The sequence below is a fragment of the Nanorana parkeri genome, unplaced genomic scaffold (genome assembly GCF_000935625.1).
Source record: "Nanorana parkeri isolate BGI_ZX_2015 unplaced genomic scaffold, ASM93562v1 scaffold119, whole genome shotgun sequence".
NCBI classification, from domain to species: Eukaryota; Metazoa; Chordata; class Amphibia; order Anura; family Dicroglossidae; genus Nanorana; species Nanorana parkeri.
In genome coordinates this window covers 834971-853581 of record NW_017306387.1, presented here as the reverse complement: position 1 = coordinate 853581, position 18611 = coordinate 834971, and the positions used below count along the sequence as shown (strand labels likewise).

The following is an 18611-nucleotide window of genomic DNA, read 5'->3' as shown; positions in this document are numbered from 1 at the left end:
ACCAGTGTGGTAATGAATTACATACCGAAGACTGTCCAGCATAGGGTAATAGGTCACCCAGTCAGATACAGGGGGGATTTCCAAATTATTCTGGAGCTGAAGTTCTTGGAACCTCTAACAGCAGAGGGCATAATAAAAGACTGACCAACAAAGGGATTCCCCATTGGCTTGGGATCCTGTCTGTTCCATAAAACCGGACCAAAGGAGTAGGCAAGCCGATACATGCATTAGGGGAAAGGGATCATTCTGACAATGGTCAGAACATGGCAAATAGCGGGTCTTTCTGGTCCAAAGGACCACCTTGGTGCCTGCCACCATTCCAGATTCTCTAACTCAGGGGAAGAAAAAAAGAAAAAAAAAATATCTAAACAGGATTAAGGGACAGCACGAGAAGAGGGTCTATGTTAAATAGAATTAACAGAGGTTTCTATAAACCCCCTAAGAAGCAAGGGAGAAAGTTCCAGGGGCAGTGTAGATGATAGGACCCTCAGCTAAGCTTGACGTACAAGAAACTTGGACACTGACTTAAGTGAAGATCTGAGCATTCCACAATGGGGACACCAGAAAAACTTCACAAAAGAGTGTACATAAGGGTCAGTGCCCTGGGTAGGGCTCAGACCCCACTGGAGGACACTGAAGAGTCAGGTCCTTACAATGTAAAGGAGCAGCAGGAACTGATCCCTGCAATCTTACAAACCACAAGAACCCTGAGGAGAGGGTTGAAGAGTCCAGCACTGTAAGGGGTGTAACTATCTGCAATGGAAAAGGATTTCCCTGTAAAGAGGAGTGCGACAATGAATGGGATAGCATTCTCAAGGGTACTATGAGAGGAGGAATCAGAACGTCTAGTGCTATGAGGGGAAGCCTGAGCATCCAAACTGCAAGGAGGTAAAACACAACATCCACTTGCAGAACTGGAGGAGTACCTTTATGCAGAGGGCTGAGCAGAGGAGACAGAGGACTTCTGGCTTTGAGATGTGTTAGTTGAGGTGGGAGGTAGACTGCTCGCCTATAAGTTCAAAAACAGAAGCAGCGGGGCATGGTGCCTCCACTAAGCTGAATGGGAGAAGCAAGAGCGTAGATCATGTGCAATACTCCACTTAGCGGATGACATCAATTCTACCCCTAAATATTACCGATGTATGATGGCAGCCATTTTAAAATGCCCCCCTGCGGTACCCACTGTGAGGTGGCTCTCAGTGCTTGAGCCCAACATATCCGATTAATCGAACTTAATAATCGGCTAACTAATCGATTTTGAAAATAATCGTTAGCTGCAGCTCTACAGGCAATGCAAAGCCCAGTGCCCAAAGGTCACAATCCAGGTTTGCCCTGCAATCTTCCACTCCAGTGGGGTTCAGGTACGGCCTCCAAATCTATACACCAATCCTGATAACCGCTGTGCAGAGACTAGCAGACAAGCAGCTTTTTTTTTTTTTTAAAGTCACTGAAGAAAGAAAAAAAATATATGGTGTATAAAGTATCTGTATTTAAGAAATAGTAGAAAAAGCCAGCACAAAATTATAGTTAGACCTAATTTCAGCAGAACTCAAGAAAATGGTGCCGATCTTAGGAAATTCCCAAAAAACGGACTTGATGGTTGGAGATGGGGTATACAAGGGCCGGCTTATTTATTTTTTTGCCAGTGTCCAAATGGGTAAGAATTACAACATTTGTGTCTTTCAATGGAATAGATATATCGTGTATTTATGTTTTTCTTTGTGTATTTACCTGATTGGAAAACATATCTAGCAAGTCCCTGCATCAACTCTGCTGGCCATGTTGGTGGTGCAGATTCCTCTGGTTCCCTTTTCAGTCTGAAGGAGAGTTCAAAACCAAACCCACTGGGTCCATCAACCCCTGTGTATCTGTGAAAAGAAACATTGCAAATCAGCACATGACTGTTTCTCACTAAAAAAGCTTTGTAAACTCAGACATTAATAGCACGCAGCGGGTAATGCTGATGCTCAATTAGCTCTTCTTGCCGTCCACTGCAAAAAAAGTGTATATTGAATGAATACTCTTAAAGGATAAGTGCACTTTAAGAAAAGAAGGAACTACTCCTTTATGCCTCTGCCCTGATCTAATGAAACCCACCCTCCCCCTCCAAAGATACATACTTGCCTAGACACGGCATGCCCTGGCCTCCGATGTTTGTTTACCTGGAGACGAAGGGAGATGGCTCAATAGAAGTCTATGGCGGTATGGTCAAGATGTAAACAATCACTGGAGGCCATGGCAGTCATAAGGAGGAAAGTATGCATTTGGAGAGGGAAAGGAATGTGTTCGCTTAGGTCATGGCAAATGTGCAGAAAGGAGAAGTGCACATATCTTTTAAGAAAGCCATGAAGTAGATGACATGTACGACACCTGTGTCACACTGATGCTGGAATCCACAATTATCTACAGCTTTACCAGAGAACATGTGCATCCAAAACCGAGGATAAAACATTTTTTTATTTCTTCTGTCACACGGGTGTTGAATGCATTCACCACCCACCATCTGTATCTATGAAGCCTACAGCTACCCAGACATGGCATGACAGACACTTGTCCTGAATTGTTCTAGGTCACCCTCAGTCAGGGAGGATGAGAGTCGGCCTTATCTCAATTTCTGCTCAGATAAGCAGGGATCACCATTTTTACTCAAGGTCTGTTTCTCCCCTTTCATTCCACAACACTGTCTGTTTGGTGGCAGAGCCCTCCAAAGTTTTCATGGTCAGATAAGAGTTCCCATCCAACCATCACCTAAAAAGACCAGAGGCAGGCAGTGCTACACAAATCCCAGCATCCAGGCAATGAACCTAGCACAACTTCTCCAATCTACTGGCTCAAAGGTCCAGCTAACTGTCCTCTAAACCAGTGGTTCTCAAACTGTGTAACCTCAGGACCCATATTTGTCCATGGTCATCAAGTTGCGTCCCAAGACGCACTGCAATGAATGCACAGCGTTGTGGTACCGTGCAGTGCGGCCAATTGAACTGTGGGCGTGAGGTGGGAATGAATGGCAGTGCACCTTCCACACCAGAATGCATAGTAGGTGCGATTGCGTGGTACAGTGCGCGTTAATGGCACAGGACTGTTCATTTAATGCACTGTACTAGTGTGAACGGGCCTTCAAAAACGCTGACCGATACACACAACCACAAACTCACACACACATTAACACACTCCAAAAAAAAAAATGTATTTCTTTTTTTATTTCTAAGATCCACCCAGACTCCCTACATTATGAGAACTGGAAATTAGAAACTAGAAAAGTGGAAAGCATGCCGTGAGCCACTTTTGGGTCACGACCCACCAGTTGAGAACCAAGGCTCTAAACTATAAGCTGGTCCAGACTTCCTAAAACAATATTCTGCATAGAAAAAAAGCCTTTAAATATCAGAGTTCACAATCTATTGAACACTAACAGAGGTTATTTACATAATAACTTTTTCCTTTAGTAACAATTACAACATTAAAGGCCACCAAGGCCAGACCACTTTATGCTATAGAAATATAGATCCACCCCTAAAGCTTAACAGCTAGCTAAAGGATCAATGTGTGTGGTCCCATTAGAGGAGAAACAGAAAAAGGAACGAGCATGAAAGGGAAGAGAAAACTCTCCCCTCGATCTTTTTTTTTTCCTTACATACTTCCAGTGAATGTACATATTGTGCATTCTCTTTATTAGCCAGGGGGTGGCGCTTTATCTGAAGCTCAATTGTACAGACATCAGTAGCTCAAGCTGAACAATTACACACAAAAATGCATCACTCATCAGTAGTGAATTATACCTTATCAAACCCTTCTTTCCAAAGTTTCTACTGGTAAGAGACCACAGTAATCTCTTATATGGCCAATATGAAGCTTTATTAAAAACATTAAATTATATATATTATGTAGATATATCTCTCACAATCGCCATGATTCCTGGAGATTTGCCCCAGAAACAAACTGTAAAATAGTCTCTTATTTTCCACATCAAATGCAATTTCTTTTCAGGATTTCCTATTGGCATTTAAGGTAAATAATAAAAGGTCAATCGGCAATTATTTAGCAGATTTCTAACATATACAATCATGAGTAACGAGCCCACATAATCCAGCTCATCAACAAAGTGTCGCTGAATATAATTTTAGAAAAATGAGTCATTATGGACATTTCTTGCCGATACAAAAGCTGCATGATCACCCTTCTCACCAATATGACAGTGGCGCTGGTAACAAAAATGGAAATAAAAGTGCAGGCCTCGTCATTAATGTTAAACTAATGAAATAACTCAAGATTTGTGAATCTGTGATCAGCAGAAAAATGTGCCTGGTGTATACACTGAGCGAGTGTTATCCTTTGAGATTAGAGCTTGTTGCTGAATAGAAAGCCAGCCTGGCTCTGTTGGTGGCCTCCGTGTTCCTGTGTTATTGATGGTGTTAACTAGCTCAAACAAATCACAATCTGAAACCAAATACGCTGTAGGAAAAGGTTTCCATATGTTAGCTATTTCTTCAGGGGAGGTCTACCTCCAGCACACAGACAGCAGCTCCCCATTGCCGGGCCCCCCCAGCTCTTCCTGAGATAAAGAATTCATTTACTCCGGGTTTATTGATGAAATACTCTCACAAGTTAAACAAGGCCAACTCTCCTCCAGCAGCACCCTCAACAATGCCGAATAGAACACAAAGCCCCTCCAATACCTCTAAAGCACTGGAAGCAATTACTGTCAGCTGCATATTACATGTCATCGGGTTTCATGCACATTCAAAGGTTTGGAAAACGCAAGTGTTGGGTTATGGGTGTCTCTGATGTATTCTGAAGGACCTCATTTAACAGGCAACTTTAGAAGCAGCGGAAAATGCTGCATGCTCCAATTTTTCCTAATCAACTGGCCCACATCAAATGAATCAGTTTAGAAGGTCTGCGGTATTCAGGTACAAAGACACAAACACAATTGTACATATCAAAAATCCTAAGGTTCAAAATGTTTCTGGCAGCAGAAGGGTTGGGTTCCAGGGAAATCACTGAGCACCTCAGGCAACAACCCTCCTGCCTTGTTGTGCCACAATCTTCCCTATGTCCTGACTGCCTAGGGGGTTCCACTGGCCAGCAGTTTTAATGAATTAGCATCCCGGCCAGATCACGAGCTGCAAAGGATTTTGCATGTTCTCCCTGTGCTTACGTGGGTTTCCCCCGGGTACTCCGGTTTCCTCCCACACTCCCAAGACATGCTGGTAGGTTTATTGGCTCCTGTCTAAATTGGCCCTGTATGTATGTGAGATAGGGACCTTAGATTGTAAGCTCCTTGAACGCAGGGACTGATGTGAATGTGCAACTATGTAAAGCACTGCGTAAATTGTCGGTGCTATATAAATTCCTGTAATAAATAAAGTGTAGAGGAAAGGGAATGAAGCATTGTATACTCAGATTTCAGAAACACTAAGGACACACCTCAACTTGGGACCAGACACCAGCACAAAGGTGGCAGAAAAAAGGCCTGAACAAGCTCTCTGGGCTGTAGGATTTCCAGGCACTCCTTTCCAGTGACCCCAAAATAAATAGTCTGATACCTACAGAAATCCAGCTCATAAGAGAACGGACATCCAATTTCCATGGGTGCCTTGAATGCCACAAATTGCTTAACCCTTCGTCTGTGTCTGATCTCTAGCCTCACATGACCCTGATATGTTTGTGGAAAGTTTCCTATGCTATTCCATCAAAAGACTGAAAAGGCAAAAACAAGCCGATCATGAAATTGCTGGGTGTTTTTTCTCCACTTTGCCTGCGCCAAGAATAATCTTCCAACGGTTGCCTCACGCTGTTGCAAGCACTTCCTAATGCTGCTCTATAGGATTTTTCAATGTCTGCCTTGCGGTAGTAGTAGCCCTAGAGGGATGCACAGCACTAGCTGACAGACCCTGATCTATATCATTGAATACGCCTGCAGTGAGACCACACATTAGACGCAGCCTGCAATTCTGTATTATATACTGGCCTTTCAATGTCTTTTCAGTATCACATTGTTTATTATACAGAGCAGCAGCTGAGGATTGTCAGGGCCGAATGTTTAAACAGGTGAATACTAAAGTACCAGTCAGCTGGAACGTACAATGTTATTCTTCCCTTTGTTAGATTTTAAAATGAAGAACACGCAGCAGGGGACATGAGGCCACATGCAGCAGATACAGCGATACGAGACTCAAGATCATGCAAAAGGGCTAAGTCCCCATTCACACTTGTGCAAAGGACTGATCGCATGAGTCTCACAAATTCCTCTATGCTGCGATCACATACGGCCGGCCTGCGAATGGCTGTGGCAGCTGTTACTGTATTGTACAGAGCCTCCTGCTCGCAGCTGATCATACGTCTCATTGAGGAATCTGAGAGACTCATGTGATCAGAAGTGTGAATGTGGCCTATGAGGCGGTGTTCTCCAGAGCTAACTAGGGCAAAGAGACTTCAATAAACACCTGACAGAGGTTCTTCCTATTCCCTGCTCCAACCTAAACACACACAAAAAAGAAGGTTTAGCTAGAAACACACTTTAGGAGGTCAATTTCACATTTTCCCACCTAAGATTTACACAACTTTAACCCAAGATTCCCTCATTTTCTAATTTGATTCCATTGGGAAAAATGTGACTCTTCGATTAAAACATTTATAAAACAGACCCCTTTCGATAAAAATAACCCATCAAATGAATGCAGTATTTTTTGATGCCACTAGTGTGGCCACCTGCATTTGCCTTCATATAAGCTCGGAAAAAAATCCCCTCTGCTGTGCCGACAGTGAACATACTGACAGAAGAAGAGAACAGGGTGATGACCATGTACATGTACTGCTGCTCCTTTACGGTCCACTTAAACTGGAGGAGTGCTTAGGATCCATGTAATGAAACCAAGATTGTATTGCTATTGTAGAGGAGGTATAACAGGGGTGCCTACATCACCTAACTAGCCACACAGGATGACAAATCCAGTTCTGGGATATAGAAGGCTTTACATTAGATCTGTATTTAGCCTGGAGTTCAGCCTTTAAATCTTGTATTCATATTCAGTATTTATCAATGTATAAAAGGAGGACGCCGTCTTTTCTCATTGGCTTTTATCAAAAGCAGACTCTGCAGCTGAAAACACGCTCAATGCTCCCAGCAGCTAGGGACCCAGTTATCTTTTGTCTAGGCTTCTTAGGATGAGGGATCGGCCAGAATTGTTATCCAAGGAAAGAAAAAACATGTTTTTCAATCAAAATAATGTGATTTGATAATGTTCTATCAGATGGGCAAAGTACAGGTTCCTCTGCATTCTAAAAGAGGTGTTTATACAGATACATTCGATTTCATTTATTCCATCTTCCCCGGCATTCCATTTCTGGAGCAGAACCAAAAGGCCGCCCCCAATGTTCTTGGCTCAGGCATCAGTCTTTCATTATCAGCCATGAGCACAGGATTCCACAACTGCATAAACATTTGTGACAATCATATGAATACTAAGAAAAGGATTCTTCTGATCTGAAAATAAAATATCTGCAACATAGACTTCTATTTTCCTGGTGTGTGTGTTCATTAACTGAGCTGACAAAGCTGCCTTTGCTGTACTGATATCCAAGGAATACTTGTCATCCTTGCCCCATTTTTCTCTTCTACACTACAGAACACCTATGCCTCTCATCTCCGTCATGGGGAGGTGTTCTGTAGTCCCGCTGAAAAGAACTCAGGCAGAGACAACAACACCGCTTGAGATTTCAGTGCAGACGAAGCAGCGTTACCAGTTCACTACAGGAAATTAGGAGCTCACTGGATTTCTGGTCAGATTTACGGGTATTTTTTGGACTTTTTTCTAAAGGATGTTACAAGCAGTGCTTACATGGTTGTTTTTTTTAGGCGAGTTGGGTTTCATATAACATAATGAAATATAAAGTCAGTATATATACAGTATATAAATATCGTGACCAAGTAAGATAACCCAACATATAGAGCAGTGCTAACACTAGAATGGATTGTATGTATATGAAGAACATTGCATAACATTTCTTGGCACAGAAACATTAGGTCTCCTACAGAGCAAGATGTACACAGAGCAGTCCAGGTCTTGTATGAATAAAAGGCCTAGAATTGGCGAGCCCTCATACAATCCCCTACAGAGCCTCAAAGCACTATACAACACTTGGCAGACCAGCAGCTGGATCTGCTGACATGACTGCATTGCTGCCAACTTGAGGAGAACATGTGCAAGGAGCCCGAACACAGGCTAGAATCAACCAGGGAGGCCAGATGATAATCATGCCATGTGATCTGAGAGAGTAGAAATGTTAATAAATGGAACTACATTTGTGTAGAAGTTTTAAGATAATGTCCCCTAGTATGTGACCTAAACCAGCTTACTGCTGGACTGGATACATCTGCACTAAATGAAATCATGCTGAAGGGCTGTCTGGACTGCTACCATGCCTTATTACTAAACACAGCGGTCACATCTGTACTGACCCACCAGGGACTCCTACCACAAGAATCCCCAGATGCACAGAAAGGCCCTGTGTGCATGAGGCCTTAGCGGACACACCATTCCCTCTCAAAATGCTGTCAGTATGAGACTTTCCAACACTGCAGCGGCTCCTCCTCACCCTCCCTACACTGACAGGTGGTGAGAGCTTATTAAACATAAACACAAAATGTTTGCAGACTCCTATCCTGCTTAATTGTGTACACAAAGTGCCAACATTCCACATCTCTAAGTAGCCACTCCACCCACAAGGGAGTTTGCTGACTATTAAACACTCTATACCAACAAACAAGTAATAGGAGGACAATGAGGAACATTTACTAAATCATAAACAATGTTGGATTTGATCAAAGTGCATTATTTGCTACTTTTTACATTTCCAATATACAAAGGGAATTAGAGCATGGATCACTTGAATTTCAGGTCTTATTTTCGGGGGATGTCTTACCTGGCTGGGGGAGGACTGGACAAGGTCCCGGAAGGCGGCGTGCTGTTGCCGGTCCCGGTTTCGGCGGATGACATGTCGCTTCCATCGTGCGGGCGTGAGCTGCGACCGGCGGGGGGGAGCAGCGGCCGGCTGGTGTGTGGGCGGGCATGTGGGCGGGGGCTACGGCAGGCTGGCGTGTGGGCAGGGCGGGAACTGCGGCCGGTCTTTACATTTAAAATTCAGTTTATGTGCAGCTACCCCGAAAGAAAGACCTAGCGGATTTCTGTAATATAAGACCTATCACCGAACTAGGTCTTATTTTCCGGGTAGGTCTTATATTACAGAAATCACTGAAGATAGTGCTAGGTCTTACTTTCGGGGTAGGTCTTACTTTCGGGGAAACACGGTATATAAAAGTCTGAAAACATGATTTCATACAAAACCAAATCCCACACCGATGTGATATTTGTGTGTGGAACGTTGACCACTCTGTGACAGAAAATAATAATAATGATATTACGGCTGCAACTGGTTATTTTCATAATCGATTAGTTAGCCGATTATTTTTTCGATCAGACAAAAAAATTTAGTGTCATCCTTAATTTAAAGTAAAATACACAAATGCAGTGTTATAAACAATGTTTATGTCAGAATAAAACTGAATGCACAATTATTTTTGCAATCACACCGCATTGTGGTGCTGTGCGTTCCAGTGCGGGCGATCACACTGTGGGTGGAAGGCCCGTTTGTGGTGTCATTGAAATAAATGCACCCCTCCCGCAGCAGAATTTGTCAGGCCAAAACCAAAAATTACTTTTCCCACCTTTTATAATTTATTTATTTTTAGTTGTAAGCACATGACGCTTGAATAGCTTCAGCCAGGGAATGACAGCTGCCGGTGGCAAGATTCCGAAGACGGCAGCTGAATGTAAATACGGCAGGTAGTGGGTTGGTGCAATAGCCAGCCTGCTATTGGCCATTTCAAATTGCAATAGCCAATAGCAGGCTGGATATGGTTGTTGGTGTTGAGAGCTAAGGGATTCAACCAACTAATCGATGAGAATAGTTTACATCTATTATCATTATTAATCGATTAGTTGGTTGCAGCCCTAAATGATATAAAGTAGGGATGCACCGATACAGTTTTTTTTAAAATCAGGAAGCCAGGTCATTACGTGCCGTCCGGCTTCCTGATTCGTTAGGAAGCCAAGCTGCCTAGCAACAAGTGAAGCCGGCTTCCTAGAGGCAGGTCATAACACACCGCCCGGCTTCCTGATTGGAAAGGAAGAGCGGCTCCATGCTCCCTCGGCACTGCGGGTCAGTGGGATATCTTCCTCTGACTGGAAGTTCTGGTATCGGAGCATTAGGGCGAGTACTCGCCCAAATACTTGGTATCGGCACCAATACCAATATTGGTATCGGTGTATCCCTAATATAAAGTGATGAATGGTGTTAAAGCCGACCTCCAGCTATAAATGACAGATATATACAAGGTAGAGGTTTTACCTGCCACAGGATGAGAATTTCTGTCCATCTGAGACTTGCACAGCTGTCACACTGCACAACCCAGCATGGCAGGTCAGAAGACGTCTTTTTTTATACATCAGATCAGTAGAACTTGACAGCAAAAGGAGAAGCCGCAAAATAATGAGTTTATTTCCCTCTCACTCTGCTCTCTCTTCCCTTCAGCATGACCCTTAGGGCCTGTTCACACGACGTCCGTTTTCTGTGCTGACCTGATCCGTACGCTCCTGCACTAAAAATGCATCCCAATGTATCCCTATGTGTTTTATGGGCTACAGTTCTCACGTGCGCAGTCCGTTCAGGTTACGACAGAAAAAATACTGCATGTCACATTTTGTCCGGTCCAGAAATGCAAAACGCGTCAAAAACGCACTGCATCAGTAGCACCGCATCTGCAGATCCGCACCTGATCAGGACCTGATATAATGTGAACAGGCCCTTAGACTTCACAGCTGATCCTTGTGCTGCATCTCCTCCCCAAATCTGAGCCCTGCTGTGTAGAGATTGCCATAAGTGATACCAAGTCAATTAAGATACTTACACTGTTGCATGGGGAAAACAGAACAAAAAAAGTAAGGAATAAATGTTGATGGGCGTCTTTTTATTTCTCCTTGTAGTTCAGCCTACAAATATCTGCTACAAATTAGTGTACTGACTCTAATTGACAGAAACATTAAACACTTACTCGTGTACTCTGTTGTCTCCATACAAATCGCTGAGTCCAAAGCTGACGTAATGCCAGTGTTCAGTAACACCAAGTGACGAATCGCCAAGATTTCTGTACATGCTCACATAATCTAGGGGGTCTGGTCCACCCAACCTAAAGGGGAAGAACATATATACATCAATAGAAATAAAAAGAAATGAACAACATTCATAGTGCCTGGCCTTTAGAGTCCTACCAAAATGTATTTTCCCATTTTAGGCACATTGCGGTACAATACCAATCTGATTCATTATTTTTGGAGGTCCATTGGCTAAACCTCCGTACTTAAACTGCCAAGTTCTCCAACCCACAAATGTCACTATAAGAGCCTTTACTCTCCTTGTTGGATACACACACCAGAAGTCTTCAGGCCAGTAATATGACACATAGGGTCCCTTCCATCTTGTCCTGGTGGTCTTCAATGATGCAGAGAGTGGTACAGACAACATCAGCACCACTTTCTGCGTCAATACATGGTCAGTACGCACAGCATCATTCAACACGGAGGACTGAGGACATTTTGTGGCTGGGAAATGAGGTACTGAGGGAGACAGCTCCAGACTGGCAGGCAGAAGATTTTTTTTTAAGCCACCAGAGAGATGTTAAAAATGTAGTTGAGGAAAGGACAGAGTTGAGAACTATGACGGGGGAGATATTGGCACCACAGTCCCAGAGGAAGAAAAAAAAGAAGCTGGTGTAAGAATTAAGTTACCTACATCTGTCAAAAACTGAAATATCATTTGTGAGTACTTATAACTAGTTATCCATCAGGGAAAACCTATTCTGGGTACAAGGTTTGGTAATGTTACCCTTCTCCCTGCAAAATATTTTTATTTGATGCCATTACAATACCAGTCAGGTAAATTAGGACTGAATGCGCCTTAAAAATTACAGCCGACACCTAACTTATGGGTTTTGTTCTAGTTGTCAATGGCTTCCAAAATTATTTTTGCCTCCTTAATTCCATAACAATTGGTCCACCCCTGATGTAAAGACACCGGCCACTTATAACTTTGAGCTCTAGAGCTGAGTGGCACTCCGGGGGCAGCAGTGCCCACACCAGAGGTAGATAGTACTGGCCATGGCAGGGATTGCTGGGTCACAGTACCCATTGTAATCACGTATGATCCCTTGTTACACATTTACAGTTCAAAGCATGGCACACGTGAATACCTGTTCCTGCACAATAAGACTTAAGAGGCAAAACAAAAAAGGCTACAAAACCTATTACACAACTTCATAGAGTGATTGTGTTTTCTCTTACACTTCATTATTGCTAAACAATGTTAATCTGTACTGATAAGGAGAGCACTTCCATTTCATCCCTTAACAACAGTTGTCACAAATAGAAATTAAACAATCTTATTACCCAACACTTGATGAAAAGGCTTAAATATCCGCTAACAGAACAGCCAATGTCAGCCTCTAATAAACAAAATCGTACCCGCAGTACCCTGCAAGAGAAGAACCCCGATACTCACCTCTCCAACAGCTTGTGTCAGTTCCAGCGCTGTGGCCTCCATCAGTTTCTTTGGCATCATACAATTCCAGAATGTCAGATGTCCGTGTTCTCTGCCTTGTGCTGTGTCTCTTTCCTCCGACTCTCACGTCACTACAGGGACACAGCAAGAATGAGGATGGAGAAGGAACCACAGCACGCAGCAGGGGCACAGACGTCTGACACCCCCCGAAACCTTGATATGTTGGAACAAAGGGGAGGTAGAAGACACAGGCCACTAGAGAGTAGAGTATAAGGGCTCATCTCTTGCAGTATGATTTTATTATTGACCCAGTGTCAGTCATGTGACCAGATATTTAAGCCTGTTGCGTAAGGGCTTGTTGACACCAGCCTACATGCGTTATGCTCCACCTACGCACAAGTGTGCATTCTGTAGGGGCAGTGAGATGCGATGTTACAATGTATCACACAGTTTACCTTTTTTCTTGAAACTTTATTGAAATGTCACAAAATGACATCAGATTCACCTCCAAGTACAGAAGTGTGTCATGCAATGAGCTGCTTTGTGGTGCATAAAAGTGCCCTAGTGTGTTTTACAACGGACATTGTGTGCACGAGCTCTAGTGTTGGGTAATAACATTGTTTAATCTCTATTTGTGACAACTGTTGTTATGGTGTAAAATTTAAGTGCTTCAGGACTGACAGCGCCTCTAGAAGAAGTTTAAAGAAAGCCAGAGGAAGGGATTATAGGTGACCACACATAGAGAATGATCCAACATGGACACGGTCCATTAATCTGATGATATCTGCAAACACAGCAACTACGTCAAGGGCTCCTTCACACCATCTCTGTTGGGCTGTGTTGCCCAATGTAAGGACAAGACAAATATCCTCATGTTCTAAGCTGTCCTATGTACAACTGCGCTTCATTGCTGTGCACTGAAAAATAATAAGACATGTGGCATTTATACTCCGTGCGTTCCAACACGCTGCAATGCACATTAAGAGCATTAAGAAAAAAAGAAAAAAAAGGCATCTGCAAGGTCTTGAAAATGCATTTCATTACAGAGATAAAGTTATATTTAAAAAGGAGTAAAACGGCTTAAACCATCGGAATATATGTTTCCACCTGCTAACCTGTAATATTATTCAGTCTTGTGATATAGCTTACTCACTCAACCGCAATCAGCCTCCTGACTAAACTTTACTCCCTTTGCCTGTCAGCAAGGTCCTAGTGTTAGACTGACAGCACCATAACTGATCAGAATGCTTTCCTCCTCATCTCAGTCCCAGCCCTACCGTGCAGGATATTACAAGAAATCAATAGTAGTTACTAAGCATAGGCTCACATGGGTGCTGGATGAAGAAGAACATCCACTGCCTTAAGAGGTGATCTAATTGTGAAGCAATTTAAGGGTGTATTCACACTAGGCACAGTCGCCTTACACCTTGTACTCAGTTACGTCATATATACCCTTCACTATCTGAGTGGGCACAAATGGATCCAATCTGCTCCAGTGTTCAAGTTCTGCGATCACAGATATGCATAAACTGCCTGAGTCCAACTGAACCATGTGTGTCCCCAGGGGGCGGGGCCAGGGTATGGTATGGTGAACAGTGCACAAGTGGTGGGCTGAACGGTGTCCAGCGGTGGACAAATAAATATGGAATTCATGAGCCAGCCTGTCCAATCCAGCGGGTAGCAGGATTTCCCCCCCAGAAACCAGCTCCATGGACAACTAGAGAAAACCTCAAAAGTTAGTTGTCAGCAGTACTTTCTAAGGCGCATGGGCTACCTGACTCCTGGGATTTGTCCAATCCTGAACTAAGTACTGTCCGAAGCATTCACACTACACAAATGAACTGGACTTTAAAGGGTCAAATGTGCTTGGACAGGATTCCTACACCCTGGTGTGAGTACACCCTAAATCAATAAAGAGTACAATACAAACTACATGCAGCGTTCAAGTCTATACAATACAAAGCTGGAATACCAAAGAACGGCACAAGCATGTACAGACAGCCTGTCGCAGTAATCTGCACAACTGATCTTATTTTTACAGTCACAATATAGCAGAATAGACAGTACAACAGCATTGTCCCAATGTTGTCCACTGCAGTCACCTATACATCACTGGTCTATAAATCAGTACATAGAGCAAAGTGTCCGTTATCATGTTGGCTGAGGGACCATTCACACCTTGTTGTCCTAGTGAGTTATGCTGATGCACTTTTTTCCTTAGTGTTAACGTGCTGCATTAAGGCAGCCCACTGAGAGGAATGAGTTTCAGATCAAATGTCCTAAGAAGTTTAGCTATGCATAGCAACACCAGGCATGGTAGTACATTATGGTGCACTGCAGCACACATAGTGCCCTAGGAAATGAATAGCAGTGCATTGAGTTGACACATGTGCATTACTGCAGTGCAACAGTGTTCACTGGCCCTTAAAGGAGAACAATAGGGGGAGTGAACACCACCCATCCCAAAGTTAGAGCCGACGTGTGACAGTGAGACTGTCACACGTCGGCTCAATAGATCGGGAAGTGAGCGAACACATACCGTCGCTCGCCACTCCCCGATCATCTCCCTGCAGAGAGTGGTGACTGTCAGTCATCGCTTCCCACAGGGATTCCCTCCTCCCCTCTCCTCCAGCGCTGACTGAAGGGACGGACAGGGGAGGGAGCCCGTTGTCAAACAGCCAGCAGGGTAGATCTCAACATTATTGTTGGGATCTGTCCCGGCTGCAGATCTCTCAATATATAGCAGGGCAATAGCTCACAATATACCGAGTTTTGGGTCACAGGAGGAGGTTAGTATATGTCCTCCTGAGGCCCTAAAGAGAACTATGGGATAAAAAAGGTTAAAGTGTACAGTATGTGCAGCCGAAGGTTTTCTTTAGTGTTTGGTAGGGCAGGGAAGGGTTAGAACCCCTGCCAGGTTTTAGTGCTATTTAGGGCTCTATTAGAGATTTACCCACACTTCCTGTCCTGCTGACAACATTTCACCAGACAGGAAGTGAAAAGAATTCTCTAGCAGCAATACAAGACCTTGACATTAGAAACGATTTTCTACAAGAATAAAGGAAGGATTAGATTTATAACCATTCCGCCCGGCTAGATGGGACTACCATATAAATCTAAATGTACAAAAAGCCAACATTCCAACTTACAATCCAGATAGTTTACTGACGTTCCATATCAGAACATAACACCAACGTTTCCAGGGAGCGGGGAGCCTCCTTATTCAAGGGGATGAGCAGAGACTAATGAACTCCAACCGTACAGGAATATGTATACACTCATTAACAGACCACAGGTGAACAACCAGTGAACAACGTCTGGTCTATGAATACCACAAAACCACCATAGATGAAGAAGCTGACTACGTGTAATAAGATCTGATCAGGCAGCTCCTATGTATGTGGATCCTCCATTCAGGATGGAGCACAGAGGTTCTGCACCAGCAGAAATCACATTCATATCTCTGTCTGTGTCCCTGTTGCAGATTTTGTCTCATTTCCTGTTTTGTAAATTGTTGTCAGCAGGACAGGAAGTGAGGGGAAGGCTCTCTCACGGAGCATTAATACAAACCCATGAGGCTTTCTAATGCTTCCACATCTGAAAACTAAAAAAGTTTTTTTGACTCGACACACTTTCAGAGCTCATTCACACAGTTGTGATAAAACGCAGTACAGTACACATGTAACGTACAAATGTTTACATATGTACAGTGTACATGGAGCCTATTGGCTCCCGCTCAGGGCTGACATGTCAATATTGACAATGTGTATCCAGCAGCGCTGCCTCTGCTGATCACACACTAGTCATTGATGAGGCGGCGGATGCAAAGGGTGACCTCAAGCCTTCAGTCATTCATAATCGGTGGAGGTCACTCTGCATTAGTGACATGCTATCAGCAGAGGCAGCATCACCACTGGCTACACACTGTTGATATTGGCACAATGGCCCTCAGCAGCAACAGCTAAATGGGTCCATGTACGCATGTAAACATAGCACAATGTTTGACACAGGAGCTTTCTTCCAGCTTTGGCCATGAAGATCCTGCGTTACAGTAGTACATCCGTCTGATAGCACCCATAGACAGTCCATTCATTTCAATGCATCAGAAAGCACAAACATAAAACTCCAGCCCCATACCTCAGATGCAGCACACCGTAACACGATAGTCATGCTTGACACACACTCGTCCTCTAGCCCGCAGGGATGAGAGAAACAAGAACAAAAAGTTCAATTCTTCCCCCGGCGGGCCATTGTATTCAGCAATCAGAGTGCCTGCGGCTGCTTCATACTGCACAGCACCGACATCTGATTGGCTGCAGTCACCGTTTAGCCGGGGGGTGTTCTGACAGGGACGCACGGACCGAATCACCAGGAACCAGACCCCATGTGTGGCCAGCTTTACTGTGCATAGCCGGTCCCTGGAAACACAGCAAACAACATTCATTTCTCTATAGCATGCTGTACTTCACTACCTCAGCTTCCTCTAGTCATATGAAGAGCCGCCTCCTCCTCTTCAGTATGTGTGAAGTAAAGCGGACTATGGGGGGTGAGGAGTACCGAGGACGGTCCCCCCTCACTCCCTTGACATGATATATATACCTATAGCAGGTATGAGTGCAGTGCGGCCTAATGGAGGCTTACCAGTACTTGACTATAGCGGTGACCTGGAGGGGGTTGGGCTGCTCCGGGTACAGCCGCCGACACTCGCCGTAGATGGCATGCAGCCCCGGGGGGAAGATGGACGGGAAGGGCTGGGGTACGCTGCTAGGCCTCATCTCTTCCATCCCCTCCGCACACTCTCAGCGCTAAGAAGCTCGGCGGACGCCCGGGCCACCGCTGGGAAAAGTCCGCTTCTCACACGAAGTCGGCGGAGCTCTCTCCTCCCCTCCTTCCCGGCAACCCCTGAGAGAAATCTCTGGAGAGGCGGCCACACAGCTCGCTGCTGGAGTGTAGATGGTGCTTTTAGCAGTCTGGTCCCATTGGCTACCGAGCCAACCAATGGCCGAGTGCCGTAACCACAGGGTCCCTCTCCAAGTAACTCAGTGGCTAGTGTCTCACCCAATCGTCGAGCGGAAAAAGAATGTCGCCAGTAACGAGGCTCCGCCATGTTTTTGGTTGGATACATTTAGGGTTTTTTTATGTGTGTAGTATATGGTTAGTTTCCTTTCCCCATTTTTGTGTGACAAATAAAACATAATAAATGTAAAAGGAGTGTTGTAACGATATCTGCTTAGTAGAAATGCAAATTAATAAAAAATGACTACTTAAGTCCCATGCACACATTTGTAGGCGTCTTTTGTACATCACATTCACCATGGTAGAACTTTGCATACATTATCAGGAGTGTTGCCACTCATTCTTAAAGCCCATATCTGGACAAATAAATAAGTATGCTCACAGTGAAAAAGATAGCTGTTCATTTTTCTCAGGGGCTGGAGTAAAGTAGATTTACATTCCTGATGCTCGCTCCTGGCGGTCAGCGACCTCCTCTTCACTCCCTTCACTCTACCTGGTGTAATGTCGCTAGACATCCTCATGTCTAAGGTAGGTCTATGAATTCTGCATTAGATGTGATGATGTCAGTGGTATATACACCACTGAAGCCCAGGGAGGAAAAGGTTGAGGGTACTAGTCTAACAGTCTGGAGGGAGCCGCCGAAAGTGCAGATCAGGTAAGTAAATCTGCTTTACTTCGGCCCCCTGAACAAAAGGGAACAATTAGCTAGCCCTTGCAGTGCAGAGAAAGCCCAACTGTAAGAGTCCTTTTTTTTGTTTGCCCTTCAAGGGCTCACCATGTGCATTGGGCTGTGTTGCTCAATGCAGAACTAACATAATGATCAGATGAAAGCCATTGTTTTTAATTGACACAGTTCACAGTTCAGTGGGAGGAATAGTGCCGTGTCAGTGGGAAGAATAGTGTCTTGTCATTGGTACCAGTGGGGGGAATAGTGCCCCATTGTTGGTACAAGTGTTAGGAATAGCGCCCTGTCATTGGTA

General features: G+C 44.2%; 1 protein-coding gene across 2 annotated transcripts in view; it reads right to left on the bottom strand.

Annotated features, from left to right (window-relative positions):
- SUFU (SUFU negative regulator of hedgehog signaling) overlaps positions 1-17593 on the bottom strand; it is a 36457-nt gene extending 18864 nt beyond the window's left edge. For both annotated transcript variants that reach the window (XM_018553405.1, XM_018553406.1), the window contains exons 1-3: positions 17257-17593; positions 11114-11248; positions 1732-1868 (exon numbers count right to left, since the gene is read on the bottom strand). In XM_018553405.1, the coding sequence (XP_018408907.1) occupies positions 1732-1868; positions 11114-11248; positions 17257-17399 (415 nt within the window). In that variant the 5' untranslated portion in view covers positions 17400-17593. The remainder of the gene's footprint in view (positions 1-1731; positions 1869-11113; positions 11249-17256) is intronic.
- Positions 17594-18611: the final 1018 nt, after the last annotated feature.